This window comes from Juglans microcarpa x Juglans regia, chromosome 2D (genome assembly GCF_004785595.1).
Source record: "Juglans microcarpa x Juglans regia isolate MS1-56 chromosome 2D, Jm3101_v1.0, whole genome shotgun sequence".
In the NCBI taxonomy this organism is placed as follows: domain Eukaryota; kingdom Viridiplantae; phylum Streptophyta; class Magnoliopsida; order Fagales; family Juglandaceae; genus Juglans; species Juglans microcarpa x Juglans regia.
The window spans coordinates 12,662,449-12,678,968 of NC_054596.1; the positions used below are offsets into that span (position 1 = coordinate 12,662,449).

General features: G+C 38.7%; 1 protein-coding gene across 6 annotated transcripts; it reads left to right on the plus strand.

Annotated features, from left to right (window-relative positions):
• The first annotated feature begins 1,680 nt into the window (after positions 1 to 1,680).
• Positions 1,681 to 9,036, plus strand: LOC121250711 (WD repeat-containing protein 44-like). 6 transcript variants are annotated; one of them, XM_041149901.1, is made up of 10 exons: positions 1,681 to 1,867; positions 2,101 to 2,582; positions 3,260 to 3,640; positions 3,874 to 5,048; positions 5,136 to 5,226; positions 5,900 to 6,057; positions 6,161 to 6,212; positions 6,305 to 6,384; positions 6,466 to 6,559; positions 8,090 to 9,036. In XM_041149901.1, the coding sequence occupies exons 4-10, from the start codon at positions 4,038 to 4,040 to the stop codon at positions 8,602 to 8,604; spliced, it is 2,001 nt and encodes a 666-aa protein (XP_041005835.1). In that variant the 5' UTR covers positions 1,681 to 1,867; positions 2,101 to 2,582; positions 3,260 to 3,640; positions 3,874 to 4,037; the 3' UTR covers positions 8,605 to 9,036. The 6 variants fall into 6 exon arrangements, with proteins under 6 accessions (XP_041005835.1, XP_041005840.1, XP_041005838.1 ...); XM_041149906.1 differs by having other exon boundaries at positions 3,978 to 5,048; XM_041149904.1 differs by having other exon boundaries at positions 2,101 to 2,219; positions 3,260 to 5,048.
• The last annotated feature ends 7,484 nt before the right edge of the window (positions 9,037 to 16,520 follow it).

Here is a 16,520-nt window from a genome sequence, read left to right on the forward strand (position 1 = left end):
TACTTACTAGACATATAAATATGTTAGTAGCGGTAAACATTATTTTTTTATTGATTCTTTTTTTCTGCCCCTAAAGTTATATATAGTTTAAAATAAAAAGATGATAGTATGGTGTATAAAATTTTTCTTAACCATTTAATCGTTGGCGGCTTTCGTGAGAGACAATTTTAAGCATGTAATTAATTAATTAACGCTCTTTCTCCGTTATTCAACTTTCGGCCTGCAGTTTTTATTGTTCTCGCGCGGTATAAATCTGAGATTCTATAAATGACCTAGCTGTACAATGCATACTGATCACATAGAATATATACATATAGTATTATATATATATTTATATCAACAAGCCCAATGTATTAATTAATTATAATTAATGTCACAAAATATTACACAATTGTTAGATCTCACACGCCTCGACAGTGCTCGTGCGGTGCATGCATGATCTGTATATATCTCTTGGGAAGTGAAAACAAATGGCTTTGCCAGATAGATCAAACTTCACAGTACTCGACAGTCCATCATCTTCGGAGTTGGATAACCTTCTGAATGTTATATATATTTATTATCTAATGGTGATGAATGTGTTACATACAATTTAATATGATCAAAATAGGATGAGAGTGTAGTGTATAGCATTTCGTGTATATATATGAGTAATGTTATACATCACACTCTCAACTTATTTGATTATACTAAGTGGTATATGACACATTCATCATTATTAAATGATAAATAAGTATGCAACAAATGATCATTTAATAGTTAGAAATGTGTCACATCATACTTGGTGGGATGAAAGTAGGATGATAGTGTGGTGTATAGAATTTCTCATATATACACACACCAAAACTGCTAATATTCAACAATCTTAATGGTTAGTAACGCATCCTTCATTTTCTAAACTTATTTTGTCAGGTGAGAAGCACTGAACTTTTAGATAAGTCTGTAATTCTTCCCATACTGCCATTTTCATTTCATTATATGTTGCCAACAGCACAAACATGATAGTAACAAGCATAGATCCCATGGCTACTAGCTAGTGAAAGAGAAGATTACTGTGATGATCGGTACTATTCACGCTAGCTATAATTTTCTCATGAACATGCATGCATGCACATGATGGATACGAGGAGGGGCCACTGGATTCGAGTCCAAGCACATAACATTAGGATATTCTAGCATTGATATCAAAAGTTACGGATTCTTTTCTCTTTGGTTCAAAGTACTATAATTCGAGGGCTGAAATTGATCGATAAGCATGGATTCATTATATCTGATGCATGCCTCTCTCCCTGATCTTCTTTATTTCTATATATCTTTCTTTCCACACAAGATCATTGTTAATTAGCATGCTTTATATGGTGCCCGACCAAAATGATATGAAATCAACGGTTGACGATTTGGATTCCGAAGTCACAACCCATGACCGTAGGGTGTGACACCAGGATTTTTGGAAGCTTCGAAAGATGCCAAGAAAAATTTATATGCCTACTGATCATTGATAATGATATGGTAGACTTCGATCCATCTTATCATATCTCTCTCTCTCTCTCTTCTAGGTCTCCCTTGTTGCATGTATACGTAAAGAAAACAGTGTCACTCCCTACGTACGTACGTACGTGCAAACACCCTCGTTTCCTGCAACACTCTTCAAATACAAGTTAACATTGAACTGTCCGTACGTACATTTTACTTTTCTCTCGGGACTTAAGTGGTTCCATGAAAACCATAACAGTAAAGGGCCCATCCGAAAGGAGATCTGTGAGATCGTGCAGCTAGTTCGCTCAGAGTCTTTCTGTAATTTTGAGTACGATCGAGATCAGAGACTTCGTCGTGTGTACTGAGCTCTTATTTCATGTCAATGCCAATGGTAAAGATACCACTGACTACTACCTTTGCCAGAGGTTTCTCTTTCTTCTCCTTGAATGATTTGGGTCACGTGATTGTTTCTTTCTCTTGGGTCTTGAATCATATAGTCCTATTATCCTAAATATGGTAGATAGATATTTCTCTGTTTTTAAGTACTTCCCAAAAAAGAACAAACTTGTTTTCAAAATGCTTTTCTTTTTGTAAATACCATCTTTTTTTTTTTCACTTCTCCAGTGGAATGCTTCACTCATGAAAACAGCTAAAATGGGGATTGGATTGGAGAGAATCTGAGAGGTAAAGAAAGCTCTGGAAAGGTGCCAGAGTCTCTAATTCATGCCTCTCGATCTCTCTATGTGAGAGTCCACATCCGAAAATTCAAAGTCGCTGAACGAAAATTTCTCATTGATGTTTTTGGATCATTGCCAACAAAAGTCCCGGAAACCCGGAAAACTGTTCTCTAGAATCACAAAAAGCAAAACAAAAATAAGCCAGAACCAGAGATCGATAAGCTTAGCAGTCCTATAGCTCCATCGCAGTGTCTCTTCTTTAACGCCACAAAACATACCTTCAACACAAAACCCAAGAAATATTGATATTGGAACCGAAACCCGGCTACCTGCCCCGAGAGGGAGAGGGAGAGAGAGAGACAGGAGCAGAGAGCTAATACGTTCACCTACCGAAACGATTGGTCGCGCAATTACCTATGTAGCCCACAGGTGTTTGCCCTACCACTTTATTCAACATGAGCTCTCTGTCTGTCTGAATTACTTGGTTTTACAACGGCGGTATAGCTGCAGTTCTGGCTGCTGCTAGTCTATTTGTATGGAAGTGGTATCAAAGGGCTTGGTTTGCTCATAGTCTGTCTGGTTCGTTCTCTCTCGTTGCTACGATTCGATTGCCATTCATGTCTTTTAGAAATTGTCAAAAGGCTTCATAAAATCTCAGCAGAGCCTACTGGACCCTTTTACATCATCATTACTATAACATTTCTTCAATTCCCACTTTCTTTTTTAGACACAAATTTAGTAATTTACAGCATGAGCAATAAAACAAAGTAAAAAAAATCTTCTTTTTAATTTGGTTAGTGAATTTTGAATTTCTGGAAACTTACCTTTAGTGGGCCTTAAAAACTTTTATTCATTATAATTCCTTATCTGGTTCTTTTTAGCTTTAGGTATGTATTCGAAATCTCCTTTGTGTCTCTAAGATTCATAGGTGTGTCTTGATTAACGAAGTAGTTTCTTCTGGTTTTCTATGGACTTTAATTTCTGATTCACAGTTCTTTTGGATTTTTATGAACTTTTTGCTATGGGCTTATGAAATTTAAGTTGGTATTTAACCTCTTCAAAGGGGAGGGCATCTGACATTAATGAGTTTTCTTTATGTTACATAGATTGGCGCGCTTGGAACCTATTGACAGCAGTAGGGTAATTGCAGAAGCAGCGCCGCTCGTGTTTGTCGCTCGTGGTGCCTTTCAGTCTCACCCCCACACCCCATATCTCGAGGCCATTTATTCGGCCTCTAATTGACACTTGTCATAGACTTTGCTTTAATCTATTGGATACCCTTTTCTGTTCAAACTTTTCCTTCCTCCGCCATTCTCTCTCATGTACCTCTATGCCGACCTCCGAGTACAGAGCACTTGATGAGTTTTGGGTTTGTTTTGTATGTGCTCAAAGGTGTGGAATTAACCTCGAGGTATTGCATTGGCCGCAATTCTAGGGAGTGTCGGTCATGATGTTGAATTTCACTGTTGCTTTGTATTGAAGCAGAGGTACAGTCTTCTACCTTGAAGCTTTAAACTTTGTTCTGTGAATTTGATTATTCTAGCATTTCCGCGTTTTCGGATATTGATATTGTTTTCTATGAGTATCTCAGTACTCGTATCCATATATTTGAGCATTAGAACATGTGAAAACAGTTCTCATTGGTGGTCTCTTGGGTTTGGTAGTTGTTTCTTCGTTCTTGCCCATGCTTGAAAATTACAGATATATGGTTGAATTGCAGACTGTGGCCGCCTTTTCTCGCATAGTTTGCGAGTAAAAATGGGTCCGTGAATTCGGCCGTTTTTTGATATTGAAGGGTTCTAAGTACTGCTTGGTTGCCTATAGGGAGTGCGACTGTGCGAGAACTGTGTTTTTGGTGTGGATTATTGGCCTCGAGAACAAGACATGCTGAGCTCTGATGAGGGAGAAATTGATGTTTTCTTTGACTCCGCGGATTATTTATCGTCTGAAGAGTCATCTGTAGATGAAGAGATAGGTTCTATACATTTAGAATATGGTATTTGGATGAATGAACCACAAAGCATTAAGGAAAGGCGGGAGAATTTCTTACGTGGAATTGGTTTAGCTGAATTTTCTTCTCCTAGGATTTGTGCGGAGATTGGAATGGAAGTTTCTGGCTTATCAGAGGTGATGGGATTGGAGAGGCTCAAGCAATGCAGTGGAGCTGTCTCAAGCTCTTGCATTTCATCTACTGATTTAGCAGAGGGAAATATGGTTTGCTGTAAAAGAGAGAGGGGCACGCAAGCAAAAGCCCTGTTTGATGAATTGGAAGGAAAACAAGAAGACCGACAAAAACAGAAAGTAGTTCTCGATGGGAAGGCTACTGAGCATTCAACTGCTGCTCAAGAATATGTGGGCAGTAATATGCATGCCCACTTAAAAGAATATAAAAACTTGGATTTGGGTAAAAGGAGATTGAAAAATTGGTTAAATCACTTTATCAACAAGAGGAAGGGAAGTAGAGATACATTTGTCACAGAAGTATCAAAACCAAATTCTAGAACGCCTAAGATAAACAGAATGAAGGTATGGCAGAATAACAAGAGGTACATGGAATTTACTGCTCTATTCAATGGGCAAGAGATTCGTGCACACAATGGCTTAATTTGGACAATAAAGTTTAGTCCAGATGGCCAATATCTAGCAAGTGGTGGCGAAGATGGGGTTGTACGTATTTGGCGTGTTACATCAGTAGATGCCTTGGATAATTATTTAATGGTTAGAGGCAGTTTCGGCATAAAAATGAAAGGAGGCAAGTCCACTCTTGGGGGAAAAAGTATGAACCATGCCTCCATTGTTATTCCTGATAAGGTTTTTCACATTGAAGAGTCGCCAGTGCACGAATTTCATGGCCATTCTAGTGGTGTCTTGGACCTGTCTTGGTCCCATTCAAATGTGAGTCTCTTGACCCTTGCTTTGCGTGATTATCTTTGCATATAAGCCTGTAACACTTTTGTAGCTAATCTAAATGTTTTGTTACAGTTTCTGCTTTCATCATCCAAGGATAAAACCGTTCGTCTGTGGAAATTGGGTTGCACACAATGTTATAATGTTTTCCGTCACAATGATTACGGTACATATGAGACGATTCAAATTTTTGTCTCTTTAATAATATCATCTATATAATCTATAATTTTCGAAGTGGAGAGCTTTACTTCTATTTAGCCATGTAACACCCCCATTATATATGTCATTAAATTAAAACTTAATAATACATTTAAGTAAATATTTAGTGATGAGGAATCTCACAAACTTTACTTGAGTGGATAGAGGAACCAAAAATATGTTATATAGTATGTCAAAGTGACCCTGACCATCAAGAGTAATAAATTATAGGCTCTTTAACCTCATGTAAAATTCAATAACCATTTCAAAACTGAAAAAACCTGACTTGAATCAAACCAAAATTCATGTACTAGAAAAACTATAAGAGTTAGGAGAGAAAAGATTAAAGTGCTTAACCACATTTTGAAAATCAAGTACCAACATTGACTCTTTTAAAGGTTTTATTCATCATATATTGGCTCCAAGGTATGCTAATGTAATTACATTTAGTAATTTTCATTTAATAAATTTAGTTATTCAGATGCACCATGCATATTTGCAAGTAGATATAATGATAAGATGAATCGCATATCTCGCCATCATGTAGAATACAATCATGTATTTCTTACTTTGTTGTTTTCTTTGCTTTATTGCTTCCAGAAATATTAACATAGTTCTCTCTCTCTCCTCATTGTAACCAGTGACATGCGTGCAGTTCAATCCTGTTGATGACAATTACTTTATCAGTGGCTCCGTAGATGGAAAAGTTCGAATTTGGGGAGTGTCTGAGAAGCGAGTTGTTGATTGGGCTGATGTGCGAGATGTAATAACTGCTATATGCTACAAGCCAGATGGGAATGTATGATCTGAATATCATGATTTTAATTTATATAATTTTCTCCTAAGATTATGCTTTTTGAAGCTCATGACAATAATCATATTATATATTTCTATGCAATTAGGGCTTCATAGTTGGTTCTATTACAGGCACTTGTCGTTTCTATGATGCATCAGGTACATCTTTATGCTGAGTAGTGGCATTAGTTTATGTTGAATCCTTTTTCCCCTCCCCTTGGAGTGCCTAAACTGGTCTTAATATGGTATAGGCAAACATCTAAAACTCGATGCACAGATATGTGTTCAAGGCAAAAAGAAAACGTCTGCTAATAAGATCACTGGCATTCAGGTATGCTGCGCTCTTGCTCTCATAGAAAATAGACTCCCTATGACATATTTTGTTTACCATGTGTATATTTCCTCCTTGCAGTTCTCCCAGGAAATATCTCAAAGAGTTATGATATCATCAGAAGACTCGAAACTTCATATATTTGATGGCATTGATATCATCCGCAAATATAGAGGTAGATAGTTTTTTCTGAGACCGTTGGTGTGAAAATCTTTTCTAACTGTTCATCTTTCCATTTTATTCTCCGTTGATATGTCCACCAATACGGAGGTGGAGAATTTACGTCATTAAATTGAGACTGTTGGTCTGAAAATCAGTTTTTCAGCATTCGACATTCCATTTGAGTCTTGATGTACTTGCAGCGTTAACATTCTAAGAGAACAGTACTGAGATAGAGTTGTGAAAATCATTGAGTTGAGACTGATGTGTAAAAATGTGTTTTTAACAATTTGTATGTACTGTAATATAGTGTCAAACCTGGATTGGCAGACTAATCATATGTTTTGTAATCATCCAATGGTCAAATCTGCCACTGTTGGAGTGAAAATGCTTCAATTTAACCCACGGTCCTTTTTTTTATAAGTAAAAGATTATATTAAGAAGAATGGGCCAATTTAGCCCACAGTCCTTTGATCTTGTATTTTACACTCCCCTGTCAGTTTTTATCAGCTGTAATTTATTCCTTTTAATTCAACACATGATATTTTTAAATAGTATTTTACTTATAAAAAAAATTTACATAGTATTTCACTGTTCACTCCTATAATTATTTTTCTCGTATTGATAGTGTTATAAGTAATGCTAAGTAGTCTGTTCCAAGTGCTGTTGTGATTGGAGAGTCTGTGGTTGCAGCATAGAATAGATTAGTTGGGTTTAGATACTTTACAAGTTGGAACTCTTCCACTATATGGACACCCTATGAGGATCTGGTTCTACTCATTGGTCACTTTTCTTCTCTCCTAAAGATATAGTTATGGTAATGAAATTCCATTGCACTTATCAAAAAAAAAAGGTAATGAATTTCCATTGTACCGGATGGATATCTGGCTTCTAGTAGGTTGTGGTTGGTACTAGGCCAAGGGGTCTTGTTAATCAGATGATTATGAAGTGTTAATGCAGATGTGATTTAATTGCCTGTTCTGTTGTTATGTTTGACACCTGCCCGTTTAGAATGTTTGTGATGCTTGACATTTGATTCTTTATCTGAGTTCTGAAAGCTGTATCGGTGAAGTTAGAGATCCATGCTACCGATAAAAAAAATTTTGAAAATCCGTGTTAGAGTGGATTGGTTTATTTTATTTCGAGATATTAATTGTAAAGAGCTCGAATGTTATTTGCACTACTGAATCTAGGAGTTTCAGAAGCATGTCTATAGTTAGGTGGCTGATGTCATTTGTGATCACTTTGATGCATGCTGTATGGAGATAGTTTCCATGTGATCTTTTGTCTGCACAAAGCTCATGCATATTCACTTTAATGAACTAGAGATGAAAGTATTGAACACTATTCTGTAATATTCATCTTACAGCTGCACGGTTTAAGTAATAAGATAGACCATCCACAATCATATATGCCTCGGTGCACGATTTGCTATTTTTGCATTAAATAAATTGCTTTTGTGCAATTCACCCTTGGAGTATGTCTAAACCTGTTTTATTTGGTTGCTATGGACTCGTCCTAAAATAGTTACTACTGATTTGAGCAGGTCTTCCAAAGTCAGGAAGTCAGATGTCAGCTTCATTTACTTCAAGTGGGAAACATATAGTCTCGATTGGAGGGGACTCTCGTGTTTATCTCTGGAACTATAACAGGGCGTGCATCCCTGCATCAAAACAAACAAAATCTGTGCGATCCTGTGAGCATTTCTTCTCTGAAGGTGTGACCGTTGCAATACCTTGGTCGAGGAGCAGAGCAGGATGGAGAGGCTCTGGGAGTGGTGCTACTGAAAGCTCACAAACACTGGACCTTGATTCCGAACGTTCTTCCCTTGGTAATTGGTTCTCCATGGATGGCTCGTGCTGGGGTTCTGCAACTTGGCCAGAAGAGAAACTTCCCCTGTGCGATGTACCAGTTTCAGAAGATGAATCTCATGATCAGCACTACAGTAATGCCCACAGACACAGGACTATATCAGACACGTGGGGAGTCGTGATTGTGACGGCTGGATGCGATGGAACAATCAAAACATTCCACAACTATGGATTGCCCATCAGGTTCTAGGCTCTAGCAGTAGAAACAATGAAGCTTCTCAAGGCGATGTATATCATGATGTACATGTATGTCAGTCAGTGTGTGCCCAAGTTCAACTTTTTTCTTCTTCTTAGTCCATGGGAAAGGAGGATGGATTCAAAGCCTGCATCTCTCCCTTGAGACACCGGACGTGCGAATCATTTGGATCAAAGGCCATTGACAAGTTCGAGCTGTTGATATCTAGCCTAAATTTCCCTTCCCGAATGACAAAATCTTTTGACACGATTGATAAGTTCAGAATTTCACTTCTGTTCATGTCAGCTAGCTTAGATAGTTTGGCGAAGAAGCTAAGGCCATGCAATTTTTCATTTTCTTTCAACAACTTTTTTTTGGGATGAATGATACCTAATGTATACATCCACACAGAAAAGAAATATTAATTGAATTTTTGGTCTTTTCCTTCTTATGTTGTTGTATGAGGTGAAAAATGTCTTTAGAAACTGCCACTGCTACTAGTGTGTTAGGAACCTCAGTCAAGTCTCTAAACACTATATTGTCTACGACTTGGTTATCTTTGTGTTGACCGAATACTCGTTCTTCTCTTGCTTGGATATGACGAAATAATGGCAATGGTGGCAATTTTGGCGAAGTGAGGTTAAGGCCCGATTTGTATTCGCAAGTCATCTCAACTCATTTCAACTCATCTCAACTCATCTCACTACTATTCATTATTATTCACCAATTTTAACTCATAAATCTCACTACTATTCATAACTCATCTCACTATTATTCACAACCTATCTCAACTCATCTTCGAATCCAAACGATACCTAAGTGTTTAGGATTGGTTTGGTATATGAGAATGATGAAATTGATGCAAAGTGTAAGAACTCCAATGCATGCAAAGGGCGCAAGGCTAAAGTGGAGGCACTAGGGTTGGCGCCACTTTGGTGTATAAAATTAAGGTTAGGAGTATGGTAGGACTAGGATTGGACGGCTTGGAGTGGGAAATGAAAGATTTCGAAATGGAAAGAATCCTCTTCGGAAAGAAAGGAAGTTTCGGGTATGGCTAATATGGAAAGTCAAAGATGGGCTTGAGGCAAAATATGAAAGAATTATAGAGTAGTCGAGTAAGGTAGTGTATTCGGCTAGGACAAAATGGAATAAGGAAAGATTTATGGAATGACCAAATATGGTAAGTGAATATCGTCTAAGGCAAATTGGATATGGAAAGAATGTTGGTTGCCGAATATGGAATGTATTTCGGCTAGGGCAAATTGGATGGATGAAATAATTTATGGAAAGTATGACAAACTTATGGAAAGTTTGACAATACAATGGCTGCTACGTTGGGGTAGTAAGAATACTTGAGAAATGAGAATATTTGTGAATAGCAGTGAAAAAATAATGAAAAAATAATAATAGAATATTAAATAGTAGTAAAAAGCAGGTAAAAAGTAATCAATAGTAGAAAAAAATATATGAAAAGTAATAATAAAGTAAATAATAATAGAGTGTTTGAGAGTAGTTGAGATACTCTTAGCAGTCAAAACTAGAAAATGGATCAAATGAGACAATGGATGGTTGAACACAATGAACAAATGATGAACACTCACAAACTTAAATGAACAACGGATAGATAATCAATTATGATTCAAGAATTACACATAGATGAAAATAAACCTCATATATTAATAATCTTGAAAGTCACAAAGATAACAATTCAACTTTGATTCACGAATTTCACAAAGTTGGAAGAAAAGATAAATTGAATCACACATATTCAATGAATTGTAAGGTAGTGATCTTCTCTTTGGGATTCGCGAATTTCAGCCAAAAAGCCCAAGTGCAAAGGCACCGAATGATGATCTCCTAAACAAATAATCTCCCTTTAGGGTAATTGCCAAAAGATTCAAAAGTAAATGACTAAGATCCTATTTATAAAGGTTACAAGGTGGAAACTCCCAAAAAATCCCTTAAAAATAATTAAATAAATAAAATAAGAATTAACTTAAAAAACAATAAGATAGTTGGCATGGGCCGAGTTAGCCCGTGGCATGCATGAGCCTATGGGTGGGTTAGGATGGTGCATGGCCTTCAGTCTGGTTCATGGCTGGTGGGCACAACATGGCTTGCTGATGGGCATGGCATGGTGCCATGCAAGGGCCTGCTAGTGGGCATGGCAGTGAGCCATGCGTGCGTGCTACATGGCCTAGGCAGATGGCCTGGGCGTTGGCTCTGCATAGTCCTAGCTGGTGGCCTGGGCGTTGAGGTTGCAAGGCATGGGCCAAGGCATGCATGTAGGCTGGCCATGGTGCTTCCTTGCCTCTCAAGGGCAGTATCGAGACTTGTCCCGAGAGCACTTTTCCAGGGGTTCTAACAATCCCCCTCTCTTTAAGAATATCCTTGTCCTCAAGGATAATTTCTGAAAATCTCACCCTCATATTCTTATAATTCTCCCAAGTGGCCTCTTCTCTCAACACTCCACCCCATTGTATCAGAATTTGCCACACCTTATTCCTCTTCCTTCCCCTTGTGATAACCCTATAATCAAGAGCTTCCTTGGTTGCATAAGCATGCGTCCTTCTTCATCAAACTTTGGTAACTCTTCCACAATTAATCTCGGGTCACCAACTCTCTTCTTAAACACGGTTATATGAAACACAGAGTGTAGCTTGGATGTTAGAGGAAGTTCCAACCTATATGCTACTTCTCCCAACCTCTCAATCACTTTAAAAGGCCCATAACACTTCTTGGATAGCTTCAAATTAAGCTTATTTCTCAATGTCATTTGGCCAAAAGGTTGTAGCTTTAGGTACACATAATCCCCAACTTCAAAGGCAACCACACGCCTTCCTCATCATAATATTTTTTCATTCTTTCTTGAGCTCTTTTTTCACCTTCACAAGGATCTCATCTCTAGTAAGCAACTATTGCTCTACCTCATCATTCTTGGTCGTGCCTCTCTCATAGTTCATCAAGATTGGTGACGGTCTTCCATAAACAACTTCAAAATGAATTCTTTGTATGGAAGCATGGAATGTAGTATTATACCAATATTCGGCCCAATTCAAATAGTCACCCCACCTTCTTTGTTCTTAATGGCAAAAACATCTCAAATATTGCTCAAGTGTTCTATTGACAACTTCGTTTTGCCCATCGGTTTTGGGGTGATAGGATAAACTTGCCTTCAATTTACTCCCTTGGAGCTCAAACAATTCTTTCCAAAAGGTGCTCATAAACACTCTATCTCTATTCGTCACAATGCTCTTCGAGAACCCATAAAACTTCACAACATTATCCACAAATGCTTTAGCCACACTCTTGACCGTGTAAGGATGAGTAAGTGGAATAAAATAGTCATACTTGCTAAAGCGATCTACCACAACAAATATCACCTCATAACCACTACTAATAGGAAGCCCCTCCACAAAGTCTATGCTCAAATCCTCCCAAATCAAATTCGGAATTGGAAGTGGTTGTAGAAGCCGGACGGAGGTTGCGTCTCATACTTGGATTTTTGACAAACATCACACTCAGCAACAAGCTTCTTCACGGTCTTCTTAATACCTTCTCAATAGAAAAAATGTTCCATTCTAATATAAGTTTTCAACCACTCTGAGTGTCCACCCTCTTTGCTATTATGGTAGTGATCAAGAATTTCCTTCCTCAAATTCGGCACATTGGGAACGTAGACATATTCTCTGAAGTAAATAAGGTCATCTCTAACCTTGAAGCCAATAACTCCATCCCCTTGAGCTTCTAAAAGCTCAACAATCTCAGTAGCTCTTGCATCTAGCTTAGTAGCTTCCCAGATCTTATCCCATATCATCCACTCAAGGCCAACAAATTAGAATCATCATCATGCACTTCCCACAATAGAGAGCTCCCCTCACGTCTACTCAAGGCATCCGTTACCTTGTTCTCTTTTCTCGATTGATAAACAATGTCATATTCAAAATCAAGAAGTTTCACAAGAAACTTTTGTTGTTCCAGGGTCAAATTTTTTGTTGTAGAAGGTGCCTCAAAGCTTGTTGGTCGGTCACAATAGCAAACTTGCGACCCAATAAATAAGACCGCCAAACTTTAACCGCGTGTACAACCGCCAACATTTTTAGCATAGGTGCTCCATGCTTTCTTCATTGGCCGGAGTGCCTTGGAAATAAAGGCCAAGGGTCTTTTTTCTTGTACCAAAACAGCACATATCCCATCCCCACTTGCATCCGTGTACACCTCAAACGCCTTCTCAAAATTAGGCAAAGCAAGTATGGCAGTAACGGTCATTGCCCTCTTTAAATTCTCAAAGGCTTCTCTAGCCTCTTGTATCCACACAAAATTATCTTTCTTGAGCAAGGAAGTGACTTAGCAATAAGCCCATAGTTCTTAACAAATCTTCTATAATAATCGGTCAAGCCCGAAAAATATCTTAAGGCTGAAACATCCTTGGGCAATGGTCAATCCACCATAGCCTCTATCTTTCTTTGATCAACCTTTATTCCTTCATCCGAAATAAAGTGTCCAAGATACTCAAGTTCTTTTTCCATAAAGGCACATTTAGAAGCCTTTATGAAAAGGTGATGCTCTTCTAAGATCTTCATCACAATCTTCAAATGTTGCTTGTGTTTTTCAATGGACTTGGAGTAAACCAATATGTCATCAAAAATTCTAACACAAACCTTTGGTTTGAAGATTGTATTCATGGCGGCTTGAAATGTAGATGGAGCATTGCACAATCCAAACCGCATAACAAGATACTCAAAGTGCCCGGAATGTGTTCTAAAGGTCGTCTTGTGTATATCATCTTCACTCGTGCGGATTTGGTGGTAACCAGCTCTCAAATCAAGCTTTGAAAATACCCTTGCCCCATGTAGTTCATCTAACATCTCATCTACAGTAGGAATAGGAAATCTATCTTTAATTGTAGCTTCATTCAATGCTCGATAATCCATGCAAAACCGCCAAGTGCCATCCTTCTTTCTCACCAACAACACCGGTGAGGAGAAATGACTAGTACTAGGCCTTATCAATCCGCATCTCAACATCTCCTCTACTTGCTTTTTGATCTCTTCCTTTTGAAAATGAGCATGCCGGTATGGAGGAACATTCACCGATTTTCTCTCATCAACTAAGGTAATGTGATAGTCGAAGGGCCTAGTAGGTGGTAAAGTAATGGGCACCTCTAGGACCCCCCGATGGTCCTTCAAGACCTTTTGAATCTCAATGGGCAACAAGGATAAGTCATCCTTCTTGCCCCTATCTTCAATCTTTTCCACTTCAAAAATTGCCTCTTGTTTGGCTAAAATAATGGCGAAGCAATAAGCTCCACCCTTGCATAATCTTTCAAACATAATTGCCTCACAAGCCTTAACTTCCTTTGATGTCAAAGCTGTCCAAATTCTCTTCTTAGACCCAAGCCTAAACTCAATTCCCAATACCCTGAAACCAAGCATTGCCTAACACAACATCAAGTCCCACAAGAGATAAGACATGCAAATCAGCAACTATTCTTACCCCTTGAATGTTCATCTTGATCTCTTTTACAAGCCCTTCGCATCTAAGCTTGTCCCCATTGGCAACCTTAACTTCAAATGGCTCAATTACACTCGGTTTCAATCCAACCTTAGTAACAATGTTGGAATTGATAAAGTTATGAGTTGAGCCGCTATCAACCAATAAAGTAACTTCAAATTTTCCAATCCACACCATAACCCTCATAAAAGTGAGCTTTTGTACTCCCGACATGGCATTAAGTGACAACTTGGCATCTTCATCCTCCTCACTAGCTTCAGCTTCTTCATGTTCAGACTCATGGCTTAAGGATTCATCATGATCATCCTCCTCTATCAAAACAAAGGCCTTACCCGACTTGCATGTGTGCTCTTTACTCCATTTGTCCCCACATTTGAAGCACAAACCTTTCTTGATTCTTTCTTGAACCTTTTCTCTAGAAAGTTTCTTAACCTCATAAGGCTTAGGTTTAGAAACCTCCACATCAACTTTACTCTTCCAATGAGCTTTGGTTTGCAAAGGTTTTGAAACTTTACTCTCCACATCTTTGGAATATCTTCTTTCCATGTTGTTGCTTTCTTCAAGAATTTTGGCCATCCTCATGACCTCTTAGATTTGTGATGGTTACTTCAACTTGATCTCCTTGGCTAACCAAGGCTTTAAACCATCTATGAAAGTACCCACAAGTACTTCTTCGGACCATCCTCTCACTAATGTTTGGAGTTGTCGAAACGCCTCAATGTAATGGTGAACTTTGCCTTCTTGCTTCAACTTAGCAAGTTGCCCATGATGATTAATGGTGGGTGACGGGCCAAATTGTAACAAGAACTCTTTCTCAAATACGGTCCATCCCAAACGCTTCTCATCTTTCTCATATTGATCTTTAATCCACGTCCACCACTTGCTAGCCTTTCCCTCCAAATAGAAGCATGCCGTAACTACCATTTCTTGTCTAGACACCTCATACATATGAAAGTAATGATCCACCTTGTATAGCTATTCATATATATCTCCCACATTAAACTTGGGAAAGTCCACCTTTGGCCTCTTAGGTCCACGGCCATAAGCCTGGTTTCCCCTTCTATCATCATGGTGGTCATCATCATATCTTCTCCCATGATAGGCTCAATCCCTTTCATAGTGATTGTGTCTTCTCTCAAATCGGTTGTTATGGCCTAAAGGCCTCTACTCCTCATAATCATACTTGCCCTCTTGATCTTGGAAATTTGTATCGCACATCTTGATGTCTCTCTCTTATACTCGGACTTCTATGGTGACTACCATCTTGGATCTGTCTTTCCACCTCAACATGATCATTCTCAATACGTTCGCCTCTTCTCATTTCAACTCTTGGTGGCTCTTGCATAGACTCGAATACACTTGTCTCTACACTATCAACAAAAGCCTCATGCCTTTGTCCATTAGTTCTCGATGTGGTCCGTGGTCTTCAACAAGTCTCCTTTCAATTCTTTCTATGCTCTCATGTGTTTCCCTCCTCATGGTATCCATGGCTCGCCATTCACTTCACTATCTTGGGTAGTGGCATTCAAAGCCATTCTTAGTTCGGCCAATGTAGTGTTAATCTCACTAAGAATGTCCATGACTTTGGTATTATGCCCCTCGAGCACCTCAATGCGTTCCCGGTTGGAACTCTTGTTCGCCTCGGCTTCTAGATTGCTCTCGGACATGATGCTTGCAAACTAACAACTTGAACAACTTGCAAACTGACTTGCAAACTAAAATTTTCTATTTGGTGAAGTTTGGACATGAACTTGGACTCTTTTGGACGGTAAAATGGGCCTCAAAAGTCTAACTTTGAGTTGTCTACCTTCGTGGGTGGGCAACCCCTCTTGAACAAGCTCAAAGGTCCAACCACGGGTCCTCCACCTTCAAGGGTGGTCGACCCCTTCAAGTAACACTACTCTGACCTCCTCCTCAAGTCCCAAACTTCAATTTCAAGTTCACAATTCAAAATAAACAATGGGATCCAACGATAGATTCCTCCCAATCCAATCACAAAGATTCAAGTTATCATGTTGTTTACCTCTTGGAGAAGTAAGAACTTTTCAAGAACATCAAGCAAGAATACTCTCAATGAAAACACCAATCAATGTTAGGGACCTCGGTCAAGTCCCTAAACATTTTCCTCTTTTACTTGGATATGGCGAAATAATGGCAATGGTCGCAAGTTTGGTGAATTGAGGTGAAGTGTTTAAGGTTGGTTTAGTGTATGTGAATGATGGAATGGATGCAAATTGTAATAACTCCAATGCATGCAAAGGGTGCACGGCTAAAGTGGAGGCATTAGGGTTGGCACCACTTTGGTGTATGGAATTAGGGTTTGGAGTATGGTAGGGCTAGGGTTGGACGGCTTGGAATGGGAAAGGAAGGATTCCGAAATGGAAAGAATCCTCTTAGGAAAGAAAGGAAGTTTCGGG